This window comes from Mus caroli, chromosome 6 (genome assembly GCF_900094665.2).
Source record: "Mus caroli chromosome 6, CAROLI_EIJ_v1.1, whole genome shotgun sequence".
NCBI classification, from domain to species: Eukaryota; Metazoa; Chordata; class Mammalia; order Rodentia; family Muridae; genus Mus; species Mus caroli.
The window spans coordinates 108,407,309-108,430,542 of NC_034575.1; the positions used below are offsets into that span (position 1 = coordinate 108,407,309).

General features: G+C 48.0%; 2 protein-coding genes across 2 annotated transcripts; one reads left to right on the forward strand and one right to left on the reverse strand.

Annotated features, from left to right (window-relative positions):
- The first annotated feature begins 60 nt into the window (after positions 1 to 60).
- Ogg1 (8-oxoguanine DNA glycosylase) lies at positions 61 to 6,911 on the forward strand. Its single transcript, XM_021164663.1, has 7 exons — positions 61 to 449; positions 1,253 to 1,500; positions 2,135 to 2,314; positions 4,794 to 4,975; positions 6,058 to 6,208; positions 6,348 to 6,397; positions 6,573 to 6,911. Exons 1-7 carry the CDS (start codon positions 313 to 315, stop codon positions 6,660 to 6,662), a joined length of 1,038 nt encoding a protein of 345 aa, XP_021020322.1. The 5' UTR covers positions 61 to 312; the 3' UTR covers positions 6,663 to 6,911.
- Positions 6,847 to 16,638, reverse strand: Camk1 (calcium/calmodulin dependent protein kinase I). The gene is made up of 12 exons (XM_021164662.2): positions 16,493 to 16,638; positions 14,512 to 14,626; positions 12,737 to 12,868; positions 11,948 to 12,022; positions 11,730 to 11,868; positions 10,751 to 10,877; positions 10,582 to 10,657; positions 9,675 to 9,787; positions 9,081 to 9,159; positions 8,897 to 8,984; positions 7,237 to 7,354; positions 6,847 to 7,131 (listed from the first exon to the last, which is right to left on the reverse strand). The coding sequence occupies exons 2-12, from the start codon at positions 14,592 to 14,594 to the stop codon at positions 7,037 to 7,039; spliced, it is 1,125 nt and encodes a 374-aa protein (XP_021020321.1). The 5' UTR covers positions 14,595 to 14,626; positions 16,493 to 16,638; the 3' UTR covers positions 6,847 to 7,036.
- Between the last annotated feature and the right edge of the window lie 6,596 nt (positions 16,639 to 23,234).

The window sequence follows — 23,234 nt, forward strand, 5'->3', positions numbered from 1 at the left end:
GGCAGCGTAGGAGGAGGCGCGCGCCCGGAGGTCCTGGGGGCGGGGCCACGTCCGGAGGAAGAGGCGGGGCGTGCCCCACGGGAGAGCGGAAAGGGGAGTTTAAGGATTTGGCAGCGTGCAGGAGGCTTTCCTACGAGGAGAGGGAGACTCAAATTCAACAGGGAGTCAAATTAAAATTACACCAGATCCAAAAGCTAGGACCCAAGGTGCTACACTCCCGGTGTGTATGGTCACATGTGTGCGAGGCTTTAGGACGTGGGAAACTCGAGTTCTGATTGGACGGTGCGGTAATGGGCTGGGGCTGCTAGCCGAATGTTATTCCGTTCCTGGCTGCCCAGCAGCATGAGGCATCGCACTCTAAGCTCCAGCCCGGCCCTCTGGGCCTCTATCCCGTGTCCACGCTCTGAGCTGCGTCTGGACTTGGTTTTAGCTTCTGGACAGTCCTTCCGGTGAGTGACTGCACTTGGGAGGACTGTTCCCTAGGATACTGACTTCTCAGTGCTGCCCACTCGGGATGCAGAGAATTTTGGGAGCAATAGATGAAAGTACATTTTGGAGTCTAAGCACCAGTGGTTTGCCTGTTAACCTTCTTTAGGAAGTAGAGGTGATGAGTGTGCAGGATTATGAGGACCATGCAATAAAAATCAGTGGAGGAACCTGAGGGATGCACTTAGTAATAGGAGTGCTTGCTTTTCACGCACTTGGCTCTTGGTTCAATCCCCAGTACTGCTTGTTTTTTATTTTTAAGATGAAAACTACGCCGGGCGTGGTGGCACACGCTTTTAATCCCAGCACTCGGGAGGCAGAGGCAGGCGGATTTCTGAGTTCGAGGCCAGCCTGGTCTACAAAGTGAGTTAGTTCCAGGACAGCCAGGGCTATACAGAGAAACCCTGTCTCAAACAAACAAACAAACAAAGATGAAAACTAGCTGGGCAGTGGTGGCGCATGCCTTTAATCCCAGCACTTGGCAGGCAGAGGCAGGCAGATTTCTGAGTTACAGGCCAGCCTGGCCTACAGAGTGAGTTCCAGGACAGCCAGGGCTACACAGAGAAACCCTGTCTCGAGAAAAAAAGGAAGAAAGAAAGAGCGAGCGAGAGAGAGAAGAAAGAAAGAAAGAGAAAAAGAAAGAAAACATACCACTTTTATTTATAACTAATTAGTCAGTTTACAGGTGGGACATTTGTAAGACAGGAAGGACCTTAACGAGTTCAAGATGGGTAACAATGCTAGGGCTGTCTGCTGGGGTGCCCAGGTGGAAGGAGCAGAGCCCTGCTCACTGGAGTGGCGTGCTGGCAGATCAAGTATGGACACTGACGCAGACCGAGGACCAGCTCTATTGCACTGTGTACCGAGGAGACGACAGCCAGGTCGGCAGGCCCACCCTAGAGGAACTGGAAGCCCTACACAAGTACTTTCAGCTAGATGTCAGTCTGGCACAGCTATATAGCCACTGGGCTTCTGTAGACTCCCACTTCCAAAGTGTGGCCCAGAAATTTCAAGGTGAGTACAAGGGGGCAGGAACGGTGGCTTTTGTTAAGTTATATCTCTGTGACTCTGCTGTGACTCTGTTTGCCTTCCGTAACATGCAGATACAGGGCCACCAGAATGGTTCATCAGATAAAAGCACTTGTCATGCAATTTAATGCCCCAATCCATACTGGAAGGAGAGGACCAACTCCCAAAAGTTCATTCTATGCCACACACACATGATAATAGCAAATAATTAAGATTTACTTATTAAAGTGCTTCTACTTAGCACATTGTTAATATTATAATGATGATCATCATCATCCACAGGAAAGTGATAAAGATATGGGGCCTAATCCTGACTGTGTGTCCTGGAGCAGGTGACGTCATTCTGTCATTTTATACTGAATCACTTTTACTCGTTGGTGAAGAAAGAAAAGGACACAAAATGAAGCCCTATTCATGTGGTGCTTGCGTTGTGGCTTTTTTTCTCATTGGAATGGGATGGTCACCCAGATCCCTCAGGATGCCACAAGGCAGAAGCCTAGTGATTTCTCGACCCGAGCAGTCCCTTATTCTTCCAGGTCCCCCTGGAGCCTCACGGTGTAGTGTCTGATGTGGAGGGATGCGAGGTGTGTCCCCAGGCTCCGACCTTTCTGCTTTCTAGGTGTGAGACTGCTGAGACAAGACCCCACTGAGTGCCTTTTCTCTTTCATCTGTTCCTCCAACAACAACATTGCTCGCATCACTGGCATGGTGGAACGGCTCTGCCAGGCCTTTGGACCTCGACTCATTCAGCTTGATGGTGTCACTTATCATGGCTTCCCAAACCTCTATGCCCTGGCTGGTGAGTAGGTGCATCTGTCCCCTTCAGCATTTGGACAGAAAGATCAATCTGTTCAGTTCTACCCGAGCTATGAGCTCCCATCTCAGAGCTTCCCACTGTGCCAAACACTGTCTCCACCCAGAAGTCCTGGGCGAAGTAGTCTGCTCAGTCCCAGATATAACTTGTCCTCAGACTTGATCTCTGAAACAGCAGCACCTCACTTGATGGCTGTTTGCCAGTATATGCAGTACCTCGCTAGAGGAATGTCTATACACAGTGTTCAGGAGTTTAGACTTACAGGCAGATAATCTGAGACAGACTGCCTAGATCTGACTGAATCCTGGTTCTGACACTAACATGTTCGCTTCTGTTTTGAGTCTGTGAAATGGAAAATGATGTTACATATCCTGTCAGAATCCTTTATTCTGAGGACAGAATAAAGGGAGACACATCTTGCACCCAGCAGTCTTTGGAACAGGAAATAGGTAGAAATTGTAAGCTGCTGTCACTTTAGTGAGTCCACTCGCTCTGTGAGGAAAGTATATTGGTTAGCAGATATTAGGACCAAGCTAGGAGACATGCTTAGGGACTAAATCGTAAGGAGAACTTCGGTTCATTCTCAGTCGGGGTGGTTTTTGAGTATCTGCTTTTGGCTTAATAATCATAAGTTGTCAAGGAATGCATTTTCCTCTCTAAGCTTGGCTTGACTTGTTAATAGAATGGGAATATTAGAATATATTTAGAAGGGTTTGGGGCAGGGGGGATAAGTTGATTGTGAGGCATTGAAAAGGAATGAGTTGGGCTGAAGATGGCTCAGTGATTAAGAGTACTGACTGCTCTCCTGAAGGTCCTGAGTTCAAATCCCAGCAACCACATGGTAGCTCATCACCATCTGTAACAAGATCTGATACCCTCTTCTGGAGTATCTGAAGACAGCTACAGTGTACTTACATGTAATAAATAAATAAATCCTTGGGCCGGAGTTAACAGGGCAGAGCGAGCGGGGCTGGAGAGAGCAACCATCTGTAATGAGATCTGACGCCCTCTTTTGGAGTGTCTGAAGACAGCTACAGGGTACTTACATATAATAAATAAATCTTTTAAAAGAAAAAAAGGAAAGAAATGAGTTTAAGAACTCAGGTGCTATCCTCTACCTGGGTGAAAGGTCCTATCTCCACCACGCCCATTCTTTGTGTTGGAGGGGTAGAGTTGATGGGCATCTTAGTTAGGGTTCCCATTGCTGAGAAGAGGCACCAAGACCAAGGCAACTCTTATAAGAGACAATATTTGATTAGGGCTGGCTTACAGGTTCAGACATTCAGTCCAGTATTATCATGGCATGAAGCATGGCAGCTTCCAGGCCCGCACAGTGCTGGAGAAAGGAGCTAAGAGCTCTACATCTTGATTCAAAGGCAGTCAGGAGAAGACTCAGCATCCTCAGGCAGCTAGAGGGAGGATCTCAAAGCCTACCCCCTCTAACAGAGGAACACAGAGGAAGTGACACACTTCCTCTAACAAGGCCACACCTACTCCAGCAAGGCCACACCCTCTAAAAGTGCCATCCCCTGGACCAAGCACTTTTAAACCACCACAGTAGGTGAGTAGGTAGGTAGTGTATGGGTGTATGTTCATAAATGTGTTCAAGTGCACACATGCATGCATTTATGGAAGTCCGAGATCAGTGTCAGGTGTTTTCCTCAGTTACATTTGGATTTAGTGTTGTTTGGATTTTTTTTTTTAATTCTCTCTGTATGCGTGCTTTGCCTGAATGTATTTATGTACATAACATGCACATGCCTGGTAGCCACAGAAGTCAATAGAGGATGTCAGATCCCGTACAACTGGAGTTACAGATGGTTGTGAGGCAGCATATGGATGCCAAACTGAAACCTGGTCTTCTGTAAGGGCAACAAGTTTTCTTAACTCCTGAACCCTGTGCCCAGCCCACGTAGCCCCTTCAGTGCCCTTACTGTGTCCATCTGTAAAATGAGTACAGTGCCATTATTGAGATCCTTAAGAAAAGCAGGCATAATGTACTTTGCCAGTCAGTGTGTGTGCCTCCATCTCACCTTACGAGTGCTGCCCTTACAGATGTGAACCTCTACATCTGGCATTTTACATGGGTTCTGAGAATTGAACTCAGGTAACCAGGTTTGTGCTGATTACCTGCTAGGCCATCACCCAAGCTCTTGCAGCTTTGTAGGCCCTGGGTGAGAGCACTTCTTGAATAAAGCCAAAGTGCTCAAATGAGCATTCCCCCAGAGCAAGGGTCCCTAGCACCTGCTTCAGAGCCCAGCTAATAGGAGGTGCTAAGAGGACATTTATGGGGGCAGAACTCAGGCCTTACCTGTTTCTTTCACATCCAACTGTCCACTGACTCCTAGAGGACAGTAAATAGGGAAGAGGTGCCTAGGAAAGCACTGGGGTGGAGCATCTTACACACAAACCTGAGGACAGCAACTGACTGGGGATATCTGCTCTTCCCTCTACACTCCCACAGGTCCAGAAGTAGAGACTCACCTCAGGAAGTTGGGCCTGGGGTACCGTGCCCGCTATGTACATGCCAGCGCCAAAGCCATCCTCGAAGAGCAAGGTGGGCCAGCTTGGCTGCAGCAACTTCGAGTGGCCCCTTATGAAGAGGCCCACAAGGCCCTCTGCACCCTGCCCGGGGTGGGCGCCAAGGTGAGGGTCCAGAGAGGTAGGACGTGCCCTTTTTACCCACATTGAGAGTACAAGAGGTAGAAACAAGGCACAGCTGAGACCCCAGGGAGACCTGGCTTCTGGAGAAAGCACAGGAAGGAAAGAGGCGGAAAGTTAATACTGGTTACCTTTGGGGAGACAGATGGAAAGATGTTTCTATTTTACCTTTTCTTCTTTTCTCTTCTTTCTCTTCTCTTTTCATTACATGTGCTTACAGAATGTTTTGTTGATGTCAATAGATCTATCAGACTATTAGAATTTATAATTTATCTTTATTTTTTATACTCCTCTATGTCTTTTTTTCTTTTGTTTTTGTTGTTGTTTTTGGTTTTTTGAGACAGTGTTTCTCTGTGTAGCCCTGGCTGGACTGTCCTGGAACTCACTCTGTAGACCAGGCTGGCCTCTCCTCTGTGTCTTAAAATGAATTTTCAGGAGCTGGCTAGATGATGCAGAGGTTAAGATCACTCGCTGCTCTTTCAGAGGACCTGAGTTTAATTCCTAGCACTTCCTTGTCAGGTGGCTTACAACAACTACCTCTAATCTAACTCCAGTTCCACGGGATCTTATGCCCTCTTCTAGTCTCCATGGGAACCTGTAAGCACATGGCATGTGCATACTCTGTTGTTACAGACGGTTGAAAGTCATCAGGCAGGTGTTGAGAATTGAACCCAGGTCTTCTGGAAGAGCAGGCAGTAGTCTTGTTTTAATTGCTGAGTCATCTTCCCAGCTCCATTGACTTAAAGAATTTTTAAGGGGCTGGCATTACATTTGAGATTGCCTAGTTTCCACTGCGTGATTTTTGTCCAAGACACTTCAGAGCGCCACTTTCCTTATCTGAGGTGAGTGTGGTCGTACCTTCTCCCCAGGTTGTATGAGTGTACGGCCCACACAGATGTTCACTCAGGAACAAGTCTTCTTGGAGCTATTTTTAGAAGTAATGGGTAATTACTGCACACTGACTGAGAGTGCAGAATAGTGCTACCTTAGAAGAAGGAGGAAGCGGATAGCTTTGGATGCTGTCCAAATCCGGCCATTCCTCCACAACAGTTCTCTCTTTGTCAAAGGTGGCTGACTGCATCTGCTTAATGGCCCTTGACAAACCCCAGGCTGTGCCCGTGGATGTCCATGTATGGCAGATTGCCCATCGTGACTACGGCTGGCATCCTAAGACATCCCAGGCTAAGGGCCCGAGCCCTTTGGCCAACAAAGAACTGGGTGAGGAGAGTGATGCTGGGGCGTTGGGCTGAAGTTGGAGAATCTGTCATTCTTAACCATCTCTCCCCCAGTTCCCATCTCTGTGCATGGAGGGCACGTGTGTGGCTCAACTAATGTAGTTTCCTCACTTCTGATTTAGGAGACTTTTTCCGGAATCTGTGGGGACCTTATGCTGGCTGGGCCCAAGCAGTAAGTATACCTAGTCCAGACCCCAAAGGACTTTCCTTCACCCTGCCTGACCCCTGGTCTCTTCAGCTACCTGTTCTCATAACTCCCACCACCCCCACCCAAGTATTCTCCATTGACCCCAGCCCTGACCTCAGCATGCCCTGTTTCCCATAGACTCCTTATGCCCCTCCCATAGGTGCTGTTCAGTGCTGACCTTCGCCAACCAAGCCTGTCTCAGGAGCCACCAGCAAAGCGCAGAAAGGGATCTAAGAGGCCAGAGGGCTAGGTAGGGCTCAGGGGCAAAAGGTCTTTTTTCCTTTGTTCTCCATTTCTTTCCCTTGTCTCTCGCCCCCACCTCCCACCCCTAAGTCTCAAGTCAGAAAGACTTAACACTCCCACCTCAGAGGCCAGAACCCCAAATCAAAGTCAGTTTTTACAATAGAAAAAAGAAGCTATTTGAGCAAACCGACTGTCTTGTTTTATCTTCCCTTTATTACAAGAAGGAACAATAAAATAGAAACATTTGTATGGAAAACGCAGTGAAGAGTGAGAGGGGAGGGGTGAAGAGGTGTGGGGTCAGAAACTCCCCAGATCTGGAGTGAGGAGGAAGCAGGCTGCCTCCAACCCCTCTCACGAAAGAAACCCTGACTTCCTTGATGTTCAATCCATGGCCCTAGAGCTTGGGGGTGGTGCAGGGGGCAGTTCCGAGCCTGGTTCCACACAGCAGTCTCGGCAGCAGCAGCCAGCTGCTGGCCCTGTGTAGAGGGAAAGGGTAAGGGTGGCTGTAGAGCAGGCTCCAGCTCCAGCCTTGTTCTTCCTCATGGACCACCTATGTCCTTCCACGAGACCCTGGTTCTTACCACCAGCTGTTGGTGTCAGCAGCTCCCCGTGGCTGCCAGTCTGCCCCTGCCCCTCCTGACTGGTTCCCAGCTGCAGCTTCCTCATGTGTCGAACCACAGCAGTGGCATTGAAAGCTTGCTGTGGAAAGAGGGGAGGGACACTGAAACGACACCTAAAGGGCTTAGGGTCGGCAACAAGAGGCTCCCTGACTCTGTAAGGTGTTACTGAACGATGTTCAGTTATACATACAGCACATATATAAAATGCATACAAAGGGACCCAAAACTATAATTCATGGAACCAACATTTACGTGTCTGCACAGCTCTGAGCGTGTTGCCTGGTTATTCATTCATTAAATCCTCATACCATCTTCTGAGGCAGCACTGTGATGTTGTTTCCCTTTTTAGACAGTTTTACTACGTATTGTGCCTCAGCCTCAGGGTGCTGAGACTACAGGCATATGTGTGCTACCTACCAGGAACGACAAGCACTGTTTTTGTTTGCGACAGGGTCTCACTATGTAGCACTGGCTGTCCTCTGACTCCCAAGTGCTGGGATTAAAGGTGTGTGTCACTACACCTGGCTTTGGCAAGCATTGTTAATATCATTAGTTTCTTTTAACATGGGTTCTCGTGTAGCCTGGCTATCCTCCATTCTACCTCATATCTCCTGAGGCCTGGGATTGTAGGCTGTACCACCACTGTGTCCAGTGTTGTATGCTGCTAGTGAGCCAAACTAGGGTTTCATGCACACTAGGCAAGCACTCTGCCAACTGAGCTATGTTCTCAGCATCTCACCCACACTTTTTTTGAGACAAGATTTCATGTAGTTCCTGATCCTGCCTCACCCTCCCCAAGTGCTGGAATAGCATTAATTTCAGTGAAGGAAACCGAGGTGCAGAAAGGTTATGTAACTTACCTGTTTCTATCGTTTTATATTCACCCAGATATCCTATGTGCTGCTTATGACCATGTCCAAAGCTACAGTCACCCCCTATGCCAGGATCATTATCACAGTTATGGTACCACTGTCCACTTTGTCCCTAACCAGAAGGTTGGGGCAGCCTTTGACATCTCACTCCCTCAGTATGCCTCCCATCTTTGTTTCTTCTGAGTCTCCCTCCTGCTTTCACCCACTCCTGTGTTCCTCTTGCTGCTTGTGAGTCAAGCCCCAGCATACACTGCATCTATGACACATCCTGCTGGGCCTCTCAGGAGTCCTTCCTTGCCTTCACTGCATCCTGAAAGCCCTTTCCTGTATTCAGTCTTTCTGGAGTCATCCTCTGCATTAGGTGGGTGTCCCACTATAGCAGTCAAGGACCTCAATGGCCCAGCAGCCTCTACCAGCTTCCCCAGCCTGGCCGCTCAGTACTCAGTTCCCTCGGTTCCTTCAACCCCTCTAGTCCAGCGGGCCACATTCTCTTATCCTGGCCTCTCTGTACTCTGTTCCCTCTACCTCAGGCATATTCTGTACACCTGGTTAATTACTAGTCAACTATAGGTCTGTGGCCACCTTTCTGACCCTTGGGTCCCATGGGCTACATCATATTTCTCTGGAGATGGAGCCCAGGAGCCACCTCTGGATTTTGGGGATCAGGAAGCCTTTGCTGAGTGAACAGAGAGGTTCTTTGGAAAACCTCCTGGGCAGGTCCTGTATGCAGCTGGTACTGAGCACTGTACCTTCCACTTGCTCTTGGCAAAGTTCTTCTTGATCTGCTCGCTCACTGACTGGTGGATATTCTTATCCAGAGCTGTATCTCCTGCAATCCTAGGATGGGGTATATGCAGAGTTGCCTGTGAGGATTGGGGCAGGCCTGGGACCCCCAGGTCCCACCCTAACACAATTTAGAGTGGGAGCTCTCACCATGGGTGCTGCAAGGCCTGCTCACAGGTAAACCTCTTCTCTGGGTCTTTCTCCATCAAATGTCGTATGAAATCTTTGGCTGGAGCCCCAAGAGAAAAGCAAAGATACAGCGTGACCATTCCTGTGGGCACCAAGACAGTGCTCATCCCCTCACATAGCAGCTGACAAGATGTAACAAGAAGCCTGTCTGCCTGTGCCCCACTCCACACACTCCAGCCTTCTAGCTCCCTCCTTTTTTGAGAACATAATTACAGAAGAATCCATTCAGTATGCTCACACTAGTGTGTAAACTACTACAGCCATCACAAGCTGGTCCCTGGCTGGGACACAAGATGGAAGATAGAAATATTAATGCTGTTTAAGCCTCAGAGAGTTAGCTCCAGGGGAGGTAATTTTGTAAATATTATATTGGAAGACTGAATGCCTACAGAGCTCTGAGATTAGGGGCCAAGCAGAGGGAACCCAAGATAAGACATATGACATCTGCTTCTAGTCTGGGAATAAAACAGGACAGAGGCAGGACAGTGAGGAGACTCCTGGAGCAGATGAAGACCTGAGGCAGGGGCTACATGAAGAAGACAAAGACCCAGTTACCAGAGTCAGAGATGTCGTCCCAATAAGGAGAGTCAAACTCATACTCTGCCTTCAAAATCTGTTCAAAGAGTTTGGCATCATTTTCATCATAAAAGGGTGGGTAGCCACAGAGCCTAGGCAGAGAGAGAGAGAATTCATGTCCGCTTTAAGAATACTCGTTGGCTTGGAGAGCATTTTGGGGCAGCGCCAAGAGTCAGACGGGACCCACGGGAAGTCCTCTGTCTTGCTCACTTCCATCTGGCGGTACTGGCTTTCTGTCCTTTGAACATGCTGTCATAGGATCTTCATGTTTGACATTCTCCCAACACCTAAACCGGATCATTTGCTCACTCAAAAGCCACTCAGATTTTACCATCACAAAAGGCCTTTGACTATCTGAAGTGACATCTATCCGCATCTCCCTACTCCTGCTTGATTTTATCTTCACAGTGACTTTGACCAGGTGACACTATTAGATTTATTTACTCACTGATTCTTTCTACATGTCAGCTCTTAAGGGCAGGCACTTGGATTGTTTCATTTTCTGCTAACTCCTCAGTGCTCCCACAGCACTGGACACATGGTATCTCCTGATTGAAGCCTGTTAGACTTTGTTTGTTTGTTTTTATGTATAGAGATATTTTGCCTGCATGTAAGTCTGTGTACCATGTGTGTGCACATGAGTACCCATAGAGACCAAAAGAAGGCATTAGATCCTCTGGAACTAGAGTTGCAGATGGTTGTGAGCTACCATGTGCATACTGGGAATTGAACCTGGGTCCTCTGGAAAAGCAGCAGTTGCTTTTCATGCCTGCACCATCTCTCCAGACCCCTGCCTGTTAGTATTTATCTGGTAGATGTAGAGAAGGAGTGGGCAAAGCAGGGAAGATAACTAGTCACAGGCCACCTTGACTGTGTCCCCACTTACAGTATATAGGCAATGACTCCTATGGACCAGCAATCCACAGCCTTGCTGTAGGGCTTCTGGGCCAGGACCTCAGGGGCTGTGGAGAGAAAGCACATGGTGATGACCTATGTCTACCCTACAGCTCCTGGCTCTTTCCTCATCCCCATCCCCAACCCAGGGCCCTCCTCACCCACATATCCTGGAGTCCCACAGGCTGTGGAGAGCACACTGCCTGGGTCCTCCATCTTGGAAAGGCCAAAGTCAGAGATCATGATTTTGGAGTCTTCATCCAGACTGTAGTACAGCAGGTTCTCTGGCTTGGAGGGTGGGAAAGAGGAGAAGGGGTAGTCAGAGGTAGCCAGAGGCCAGCAGTGCTATATGCTTCTCCAAAATCCATGGTGGCTAGCTCATTAAATCCATTAGAAGCTAGAAGGCTGTAAGTTCTAGAAAACACAAAGCCAAGGGATTGTAGGAAGGATTTTCATGGAACTTAGAAACCTTACAGGAATCCCAGTATTATAAAACAAATTTTACTTTAATACCTTCTGTGCTGGATCTTGGATAAGTACTTGGCTGATTTCAACCCTACCACATATGCAGCCTGTCTAGTTTGAATAAGCCCACTTTACCAAGGAGGAAACCAATGCCTCTGGAGGCAGTGATTGGCCCAAGAGTCAGTTAGGGCATGACAAGAATAGTCTTCAAACCAGGTTCTACTTATTTTGGTTTTGATTTTTTGAGATAAGGTATGTGTGTGGCTCTGTGTGTCTTGTAATTCACTCTGTAAACCATGTTGGCCTTGAACTCAGGGATCTGCCTGCCTCTGCCTCTGTGTAACACCACAGCTGGCTTGGACTGAAGTATTTTCAGCGTAAGCCCCTATGCATTTCTCTGAAGCTTTGCTGCCCTGTTTGTTCTCTACAAAGAGATGTTTCCTTATAAGGAAAAGAGACCTAAGTTGTTAAGGTAAGATGCCAGCCCAGCCTACCTGTGTCCCTGTCTAAGATGGAATAAGAGGAGCAGGGGGTGGGGGGTCACAAGTAGTTCATTTTGCAAATGAAAAGCTGGGGCTTTAGTGAGGGGCTGAGAGGTGCCCAAAGACAAACAAAGCAGGACAGACAGAGCTCCTCCCCTGGTGCATATAGTTCACTAGGCCCCTCAGATCCTACCTTGAGATCCCGGTGCACAATGCCCAGGTCATGCAGGTACTTGACAGCATCCAGCACCTGGAAGATGAGGCGGCTGGCATCCCGTTCTGTGTAGAATCCTTTCTCCACAATTCGGTCAAACAGCTCTCCACCTGAAACCCTGCAGCAAAGGACCGGAGAGTGGCCAAGAGTGTGGGGCAGCAGGGAGAGGGATGAGGGTGGGCAGACAGGCCACTCACAGCTGCATGATGAGGTAGAGGTGGCCCCCACTCTCGTAGATGTCATCCAAGGCTACAATGTTGGGGTGCTTGATCCTAAAAGGAGAGATGAGCTTAGGGTGGTGCACCTATCCCCTGGCACCTGCATCCAGGGCAGGACACCAAGGTTCTGGAGCCCACTGGGGGGAAGCTGGTGCTAGAAGGTAAGAAAAGACTAGCAAGCAAGCACTGGCTTCTGTTGTCAAACAGACCTGGGCCCCGGTACGCTGCCTCTGCTACACGCTACTTGAGAGCTTGCATCAGGTCAGTACTCAACAAATGAACCTGTGGTGATTGATCGTGGGGCTAAGGAAGGCATGGCTCCCCCATAGGCTTTCTGTGTAACTTTGGGCAAGTCTCTTGCCCTCACTGGCCTCATTATCCCATGCACCCAAATTAGGGAAAGGAAATGACCATCTCCTCTCTGTCTAAACAGTTAGGAAGTGGGAGGCACTGGGAGCAAATGCTTGCTGTAAGATTTACAGCATGAACAGGTTTCCTGTCGGTTGGCTGCTAATTTAGTCAGGGGCTCAGCAAATACGTCTGCTTCACTGTATGGGGAGGAGCTTAGGTGAGCACCAGTATGGGTGGGTTAGCCTTGAGGCTCCATGAACAGATTCATCCTCTGTAAAGAAGCCCTGCACCTCAGTCTCCTCTGGGAGGTTAGCTCTAGGCCAGTCACTCCCTGCCAAGTTCTTGTCCGGTGCAGCCGAGACTTCAAACCATTTCTACAGTAATCTAGAGGAATGAGGAGGGGTTGGTGCCACATACTTGTGTAAGACGGCAATCTCATTCTCCATGCTGCCTTCTTTGCCCTCGAGGGCTTTCTTGGCAATGCATTTGATGGCCACCAGTTTCTGAGTCCTCTTGTCCTCTGCCAGGATCACTTCTGAGAAGGCACCCCTGTGAGTCAGAGGTTTGCAAGATGAGGAGCTAGAACCCCAGTTCCTTGCCCTCCTCCATTCCTCGTAGCCATGACCACCTATGTCCTTCACATAACCCAGACATGGCCAGCCAGGGTTGTCTGTCCCCTGCCTCAGTACCTCAGTAGCTGGTCACTTACATGACAGTTTCCTGGCACTGTGAATGAGTGAATAAGCTGGTAGGATGTAAACCTGGAGTGGATGGCAGTCATCTTTGTCAGTACCTAGGGAGAGCCTGCTCCAAACTGAAGCCAACCAGAGGAAGCCAGGCTGGTAACATGCAAGCCAGCTGGGCCTGAACTCTGCCCCTGAAATACTTGATTATGTGTGTGGTTGATGGATTCAGTTTGAGTTGTAGGTAATGTAATGCCCTTTAGAACCTCACAGAATTACACCATTACCATGGTTGCCATTTTTGGCTCTCCAGTTTGCCCACACATGATGGCTAGTCCTTTTTACTTTTTCTTTTTTTCAGCTTTAGTTACTTTATGTGTACAAGTGTTTTGCCTACATGTGTGTTCAAACCACATACATACCCTTGGATTTGGAGTTACAGGTGGTTGTGAGCCACCATCGGTGCTGAGAACTGAACCTAGTCCTCTGCAAGACCAGCTAATGCTCTTAACTGATGAGCCATCTCCAGCACCGATGGTCAGTCTTTTTTTTTTTTTTTTTTTTTTTTTTTTTTTTTTTTTTTTTTTTTTTTTTTTTGGTTTTTTTGAGACAGGGTTTCTCTGTATAGTCCTGGCTGTCCTGGAACTCACTTTGTAGACCAGGCTGGCCTCGAACTCAGAAATCCGCCTGCCTCTGCCTNCCGAGTGCTGGGATTAAAGGCGTGCGCCACCACGCCCGGCTGCGATGGTCAGTCTTAAATGTCTTCCTTTGTGCCGTGAAATGACCTCTTGCTCTTCTCAAGGCCTTGCATTCGCTGCCCCTTTCCATTTCTTACTGCTTGAACCCAGCCCTAACTGTGAATTCCAGAAGACGGCCTCTTTCTGCAGTGGCTTCTGAGCCTTTACATGCACTGTTCCACCTGCCTTGAATTACCTTCCTCCTTTCTGACAAGCACAAGCTTACCCATCTTATCTTTTAGCCAAGGTCTCATGTCCTTCGAGGAGTGTTACCCAGGCAGAAGAGACCACTCTGGCCTCTACAACCTCAATAAGAGAATAATACACATTCACCTATCATTGAGTGTTTGTCCGTGTCTCTAGCACCAACTTATAAAAGGAAAAAAACAGGTTTGAGTTATATTTGGGTTTCCATCATGAAGAGCAACCATGCCCAGCCTCAGTTTCCAAACCCAGGCCAGAATAGCCAGCTCTTGGCAGTAATCTAGATAAATAGTTCTTCTATTCTCTTGGACTTCCTTCTCTTCATAAGGACCCCATGACTGGACAAGAAAGGCCCCATCCTACCCACAGTTAGCCAAAACCAAAAGGCTGGACTAGTCTGCACCATGCAAAGCTGCCACAAGCCCAGGTCTGTAGGAAAAGGGAAGTAAGTGCTCACCAGCTGACCAGAGGAAGCAGCACCCCAGGCTTAGCCCCTCCAGCCATCGGGCTCAGGAGCGAAGCCCTTCCCAATCCTGTCACCCCACCACCACCCCATCCTGAGACTCACGTGCCCAGAACATCTCTGAAGTCATAAATATCCCTAATGTCTTCCGCCTGCTTCCACCTGGGGCCTTCCACTGCCCCTGGCATGGCCCACTGCCCCCCAGCCACAGCCAGGGCTCCTAGGAAGGAAATGGAGAGAGAGATTCAGAGGGCCTATCCTGTCTGAGAATCTACTGCATGTCCCATGAGCAGCCAGCATGAGTTCATTCATTCCTGGATCTGTTCATTGGCAACAGGCATTCAGCCTCCCTCCCCCCATCATATGTTCATTCAGCATGTTTGCAACTTCTTATGCCTAGAAAAAAATCATTTATAGTAGCGAAATTCTCAGTATTCATGCATTCCTTTAATTCTTCATTCTCTGTTTTGCCCCAGTCTTTTTCTCAATCCTAACACCCAAGGAAGCCTTCCCCTCAAGGAAGATAGCATATGAGACCCCAGAGCAGCATAGATGGCACCCTAGAGGACCCCTGTGCCCAGAAGCAGTGCTGCCTTGGTCTCATTCTGGGAAGGACTAGGGTCTCCTCCTCCTCCTCCTCCTCCTCACTCGGAAATCAGGTTTCCGGCAGCCTGGGCTTCCAGCAATATCTCAGCCACGTTTTTAAATAGCTCCTTCTCACTGTTACCAAGGCAACATCAGCCACAGCTGGAACTCCCCAGACCTAGCCCTCCTGACTCCCTGTCTGTGTCCCAGCAGCCTGAAAACTGATTTTACCTGTCTGTCCCCTCCTGGAGGGGACCTATCTTGGACCTTTCCCTAGACAGCTCTGTGTCATCTTACAAGAAAGGGTGGGTTCTCTCCTCATGTATCATGTGAGAAATCTCGGAAACTGAGGTTGGAGATGGATAGAATGAGTCCAGAGTTGCCCAAGAGAGTCCCAGCTAAGCTTGCTAAGGACAAAGGCTGTCACGTGTTGGTCCAGTAGAAGACTAGACTGGGGGAATCATTCAGAAAAGTCAACATCTCAGAATCAACTGAGTTTGAAGCCAGAACAGAGCCCCTCATGCCCTAGAGCTCTGGGAAAGCAACCTCCTGCTTCCTTTGGGAAGAATGAAGAGAAGGCACCCTGACCAGAATTGAGACTCCACTCCTTGAGTGGGATCTTGTTCCCAGAGCATTGGCCAGCTATCCCAAGTTTTCTGATGAAAGAGGCAATGGTAAATCCACGTAAAGTTAAACCCACATGGATGCCAGCACTAATGACCCTCACAGTTCCACACCCTGCAGCAGACACTCCACATCAGCACGTACATGACACCATCCTGCTAGATCCATCACATTGTACACCATGTCACCTGATTGTGCACATATACCCAGCATCAACACACATGTTCATATACACCACTCACACCTACCTGTTCATCCAAAACATCCCTCTCCCAGACCCTACACTACAGGACTGATTCCATGCACACATGAACAAGGTGGCATCCGTTCCCACATACCAGACATAGCAACTTAGTCCTGTCTATGCCCTCCAACTCCTCAGCCCAGTGCCCTACACAGCAAACCAAGCTTTAACAATCTGCCTAACTAAACCCCCTCGGAGCAAGACCAAACCTCCCCTGAACTCTACCGTGCAAGCCAGACAGCAGTGTGTGTGTATCCTTGAACACCATATGCAACAACAGAAATGAGTTCCCAGATACCTTTACACAACTGAAGCACGTTCCTGCTCCAGGGAACCCCTCACGTGCCCTCCCGGATCTGCACTTCCAAATGCCCACGCCCTTCCACAGTCAGGCCTAGCGCTTGGACATACACCACGCACACGCAGACCCTTCCCCACCCTTTTCTGATATCCAGGCAATATCCATGGAGGTCACGTAGCACCTAAAGGGCCTGGGACAGGAGATGGGAGAGAAAGGCCCAGCCCTGTTCCGTCTGTCCGTCCAGGGGCCAGGCGCCCCTCCCACCCTTGGGCTTCAGTATCTTGTGGCTGGAGCGCCCCGCTGCACAGAGCGGGGGCAGCCCTCAATTGTACCTGCGGCTGCCCCGCCTCGGGGCTGGCTGCGAGGGAGGGCCGAGGTGGCTGGTGCGGAGCTCCCGCCGCAGCCGCGTCTGTGTCTGGTCAGTTTGCCTGTTCAGTCGCTGGCGCTCGGCTGGGGCTCGGCTCCCTCGGCCCGCCTGCGGCTCTGATGTCAATGGAGGAGGAGCCTGCAGCAGAGGACCTGGGGACTAGGGACGAGCACTCTCGGACTGGAGAAGGGGGCCCAGTTGTTCTGTTACAGGCCCTATAGCATGATTGTGTGCCCTTTGGTCGTCAGCAGGAGACAAGTGAGGTCCACAGATGGTCTTGAAATCAGCACTTAGTTAGAAGCAGATGATTTTTGAACCAATATTTATGAGATGCCAGAGGCTGGCCAGTCTGAACCTGGCATTGTTTTCAAAATAGTTCTGGGACCTGCCTTAGAGTTCTTAGTCTCCTTCCCCTTCTCTCCTCACCTTCCATTTAAAAGGAGCTGAAGACTAGAAAGGGGCTGATGAAAAGCTGTAAGGTCCCATTTAATAGGCAGATAAACTGAGGACCTATGCCAGTGAAACAGAGCTAAGGCTTCCATCCTACACACTTTCAGGTACTGCTCAAAGAGACTAGGGAAGAGAAGTAGAAAGGGGGAGATGGAGTTAAATCTGGATCCTTAAGGAAGCAGGCCAAAGAGGACCAAAGTACCATGTGACCCATGGCTGGGAGCCAGGGTGGGGAGGGTGGAGCATATCTCTTCCTGGGGCTGTAGGCTTGGGGCCAAGGGACCTGACCCGACTTGGTTTATGCAAGGCTCTTTGGGAATAAATTAAGCTCAGACTAGAAGGGGAATCAACTGACAGGAATTCGAGGTAGGTCTGCCCTGGAGCCAGGCAAAGGATGCAACCTGGCCTGTCTAGGGCAGCTCTACCTCCTGAATTCAACCTCTGTTTCTCCCAGTTTGGCCCTCCTTTGTCCTGGAGTGGTCAGGCCTCAGAAGACTGAGCTAAGATTGCTAGAAAGGTTTTGACGTCAACTACCCTTATCATGCTCTACCTTTCTGAGCCTCAGTTTCTACCCTGAGATATGGACTTATTAACGACCGACTCTAAATTTTCTTGAGAGTTCTGTGCAATGGGTGTGCAAGTACTTAGAACACTAGTTCAAAACAAGCTGGTGTGGTGTCTGACACAATCTTAGCACTGCAGAGGCAGAGATAGGTGCATTATCAAAATGTTCTAAGCAAGCTGGTGGTGAGGTTCTCCTTCAAGGGTAGGGAGGAAGAAAAGACAAAACAGGAGGATGTGGGGATGGTTCAGTGGGTGAGCGGCTCAAGGACAAGACCTGAGCTCAAATACTCAGAGCCCATGTAAGAAGCTGGAGGGGGCTGTGTGCCTCTGTAACCCCAGAACTGAGGAGGAGCATGCCACCAGCCTAGCCCCAAGGTTCAGAGAGGGATGCTGTACAAGGGAGTAAGGTGGGGAGTGATGGGTCAAGACATTTGACATCCTCCTCTGGCTGCCATAGACTTGCACACTCACACACACAAGTACACAAACAAAACAAAGTGAAACATGAGAAAAAGATTTCATATAAACCAGGGCTCAAAGGACAGGCGCGATTTGAGCAGGGTCAGAGACTAAGAGGTGTTTTCTTCCCTCACATCTCAGTATCTCAGATTCCTAACCCACTTCTGACCTAGGACCACACCTCTAGTCTCCTCACCACCCATTCAACATACTATTGAGCCAGGGAGTTGTGTCAGGACAGTTTTGTGTTTATCTCTATGACAACACCACTGGGTGATAGTGTCCTTCTGAAGACTAGTACAACTTTTTAAAAAGATTTCTTTACTTTTCTACTTATGTGTGTGACCCTGCCGTTTTGTATGTGAACCGTGCTCACCCAGGAGCCCTTGAAAGCTGGAAGAGTGTATCTGATCATCTGAAACAGGAATTACAAGTGATTGTGAGCCACTGCGTGGGTACTGAAAACCAAACCTGGATTCTCTGCAAGAGCAGCAAGTGCTCTTAACCACTGAGCCACCTGGCCAATCTCTACTTGCACACCTTTTATGTTCTTACTCTTTGCCTGCTTTTAAAGCTTTTCTAGGGGCATTTAGGTATTCTCACTTTTAGAAAGTGTGTGTGTGTATGAGAGTGTGTGAGTGTGTGTGTGTGTGTGTGTGTGTGTGTGTGTGAGAGAGAGTGTGTGTGTGAGTGTGTGTGAGAGAGAGTGTGTGTGAGTGTAAGTGTGTCTGTGAGTGTGAGTGAGAGAGAGAGAGTGTGTCTGTGTGTCTATGCCTATACATGCTGAGACCAGAGAACAACTTCAGGAGTTGATTCTCTCCTTTTACCATTTCCGGTTTTTCCAGGGATTAAAGGTCAAGTTTGATACCGGGTGCCTTTAACTCTTAATCCATCTTGCCAGCCCTCATTTTTTCTAACCTTTGTTCTTTTACTTAGTTTATAGATTTTTGTTTGTTTGTTTTTGTTTTTTCGAGACAGGGTTTCTCTGTGTAGCCCTGGCTGTCCTGGAACTCACTTTGTAGACCAGGCTAGCCTTGAACTCAGAAATCCACCTGCTTCTGCCTCCCGAGTGCTGCGATTAAAGGCGTGTGCCACCATGCCCGGCATAGATTTATTTGTTTGTTTATTTATTTATTTATAAATTTATAAAATATAATGTGAGAATACTGTAGCTGACTTCAGACACACAGCAGAAGAGTGCATCGGACCCTATTACAGATGGTTGTGAGCCACCATGTGGTTGCTGGGAATTGAACTCAGGACCTCTGGAAGAGCAGTCAGTGCTCTTAACCACTGAGCCATCTCTCCAGCCCCTTAGATTTATTTTTATTTTGTGTGTATAAGTGTGTTTCACCTGTATCTAAGTGTACCCTGTGTGTGAAGGCATCATGTTACCTTGGAACTGTAGTTAGCCTTTGGATGGGTGCTAGGACCTAAACCCAAGTCCTCTGCAAGAGTAGCAAGTGCTCTTAGCCACTGAGCCATGGCTCCAGCCCCACTATTTATTTTGTTGACACAGGGTTTCATGTAGCCCAGGTTGACCTCAAACTTGCTATGTAGTCTGAGGATGACCTTGAACTCCTGACTGTCTGCTTATACCTCCTTAGTGTTACAGTCACAGCCTTAAACCTTTAGGCAACATAGCTAGCACAAAACAAAGGAAGCTCTAAGGACCGGAGATGCTGAGTTCATGCCTTCTCTCCTCTCCTGTCTTGATTTCTCTTCCCACGTTGATCTCTTTTCCAGAATAAGATTCTCTACCTGGAAGGGAACTCTCGAGTCCCTGAATCTCCCTGAGTAACTGAATGATGTAGCTACCTTTGACCTCCAGCATGTTGTCAGAGGAACAAAGCAGCATAAGGAGCTCTACACACACACACACACACGCACACACACACACACACACACAAAGATGAACAAGGTGATTTGTAAAAATAAAAAATTTCTTTCAGCCAGGCAGTGGTGACGCACACCTTTAATCCCAGCACTTGGGATGCAGAGGCAGGCAGATTTCTGAGTTTGACACCAGCCTGGTCTACAGAGTGAGTTCCAGGACAGCCAGGGCTACACAGAGAAACCCTGTCTCAAAAAACCAAAAAAAAAAAAAATTGTTTCATGAAGGAAAGAAAGTATAATTTGCCCTTCTCTAAACCATGGTAAACAGTCAAAAACATACTTCAGACTGGAGAGGTACTTAGTCAGACATAGTGACTCACGCCTGTAATCCTAGCATTTGGGAGGCTAACATGGGAGAGTTGCCACAAGTTGTAGCCTGGGCTACAAAATAAGACCTAGTCTCAAAAAGAAAGGAGGAGGAGGAAGAGGAGGAGGACAAGGACAATGATGGCAATGGTTTAATCTTTTTATTATATAAACAACACATAAAATTCATACCAAGAACCTAATAGATCATTGAAGGGCATAGAGTAAGCCTAGGCCATTTTCTGTCTCATTAGTAAGAAGAGAATACACCAAAAGGGAAGGTCATTTATTGCCTCTTACATATGAACTTTCATGGCATTTATCGTGTGTGTGTGTGTGTGTGTGTGTGTGTATGCGTAGGGGCCACAGATTGACCTCAGGTATCTTCTCTATCGATCTCTAGTTTTTGAGACATGCTAGCTCACTGAAGCCCGAGCTCCCCAAGTGGCTAGACTGGCTGGCCAGCAAGCTTCAGCAGCCTCACACACTCCCAAGCCTAGCTCTTTGCGTAAGTACTAGGGACGCAAAACAGGTCCTCACGCTTATGCAGCAATCACTTTGCTAACTAAGCCATGCGTCCTTCACCCCCAAGAAATATTTTTATGGCAAAAATTATTAGATATAATTGCTGGGTGGAATATTCCACAGCTTGTAATGGATGGGAATATGAGATATTTATAGAAGGACTATGTCCTTAGGAGTTAAGCAGGTATGTTGTATGGTAACTTCAAAGTAATGTGTAAACCACAAATTTATTCACAGTAGAGTAGAAAAGAATACCACAAACGTTAATGATAGTTTTAAAAAATTCTCTGGCTTAGTTTCATTCACATGTATGTATTCCCCAGTCTTTTTTATTGAGTAACACTAACTTTATAACAACTTTTAAAAAATCTCTCTATGCTAAGCCATGTCTGGTGGCACAGGTTTATAATCACAGCTATTTGGGGAAACTGAGGATGGAAAAAAAATCACAGATTGGGTTACCAAGTAAACTCCGGGCCACTGAGGCAACTTGGTAAGATCCTGACTCAAAATACAAAGACGTCTGGGACTGTAGCTCAGTAGAGTGCTTGCCTGGCCTCTATGAGGCCCTAGATTTAAAACTCAGTGCTGATTGCCCCTCCCCCCAAAATTATGCCGAACTGGGTGTGGTACTACCATGCTATGGTCTCATTACACAGGAGGCTAAGGCAGGTGCGTCAGAGGGGTTGTTTTTAAGAAAGATTTTCTTTATTACTTTAAAATTGTGTATATATGTATGCATCTGTGTACGTGAGTGTAGGCGACTGTGGAGGCCAGAAGTCTCAGGTGCCCCTGGGGCTGGAGCTATAGTAACTGACAGTAGTGAACCTGCACATGGGCACTGGGAACTGAGTTTGATCCACTCACTGTGAGAGCAGCACCTTCTCTTAACTGCCGGCCATCTCTCTATACCTGGGCTCAGGAATTTGAGGCCAGCCTACATAGACCTTATCTTAAAACAACTATGTCACAAGATGATAGTTGTATAGTGTACCAGTCTAGTTTTCCTTTCTATCATCATCATCATCATCATCATCATCAATTGTGGTATGTGGGTGTGGTTGAAGGTGTGTAGCCTGAGTGTGGAGGCTTTCATGGAATCTGGGGGTCAAACTCAGGTCATCAGGCTTGCATAACAAGCACTTTTACCCATTGATTACACACACACACACACCCCTACACACACACCCCTACACACACACACACCCCTACACACACACACCTACACACACACACACCCCTACACACACACACACATACACCCCTACACACACACACACACACACCCCTACACACACTTTCTTCTTTTTGATTTTTGAAACAGGCTTTTAAAAAACTCTGTAGCCCAGTCTATTTTGCAATGTCTAGAACTCACTGTTTAGCACAGGGTAGCCCTTCACTTGAGATTATTATTGTATAAGATACCACACTTGAAATTATTTAGATTTTTGTATAATTTTTATAAACAGCTGGACATAGTAGTTTATGTCTATAATCTCAATACTTGGAGGCAGAGACAGGAAGTTCACCTCAAGTTCAAGGTCAGCCTCAGCTGCATAGGGCATTCCTAGTGGCTTGGACTACACAGTGAGAGCCTGCCTCAAAATGCCCAACCCCCAGAAGAGAAGGCGGCAGAAGGGAGAAATTTTCTTTCCTAGACAGCAGCTTTTCTAAGACAGCCAACTTTCAAAGTATTTCTCCTTTTCTGGAGTCCTGTGTTTTAGTTATGCTCCATATTTAGGGGTTCCCCACTGCCTTTGTGGTGTCCACTCCTCTTCTCTCAGTGTATCAGGAACAGCCTGTCCAAGGGAACCAAAGTCCCATCAGACTTCCAGACTTGTCAGACCTCAGCAGTCCAGGCCAGCATAACCCTCTCCTTGTACCTTCCTTCTGACCCTCCAGCCTCATAGCTGATTATATCACGGACTCATGCAAGAGAACCCGAGATGGGTATATGCAATGGGCCCTTCAGTTTGGACCCAGGTTACAAAACTGACACACTGCCGTCTATCTGATCTGGCCCTTCCTCTTTCTGAACCCCAAGTTCCTCGTATCAGACAAAAGAGAGCCTTTACTTGCTGGAACGTGGTCACTGCTGTCTTACGGTGGCTCCTCCCACTTCACTCCCACTCTTCATGACGTTCTTTCCAGGCTTATCTGTTTACATTTATTGATTAGTTGTATGCGTATGTTCAGGAAGGAGTGTATGTACTCCCCCCACGTGTTAGCAGGGACCCACAGATGTCAGAAGAGAGGGTTGGGTCTCCTAGAACTGGAGTTACAGGAGTTGTGAGCTTCCTGATCTAAATGCTGGGAACCAAGCCTGGGTCCTCTGCAAGAACAGCAAGCGCTCTTAACTTTGGAGCCACCTCTGCAGCCCCTGCACGTGTTTGAGAGGGAAGCCTCTGCTTTCCTTTCTTTCTTCCTTCCTTCCTTCCTTCCTTCCTTCCTTTCTTTCTTTTTTTTTTTAAGATTTATTTATTTATTATATGTAAGTACACTGTAGC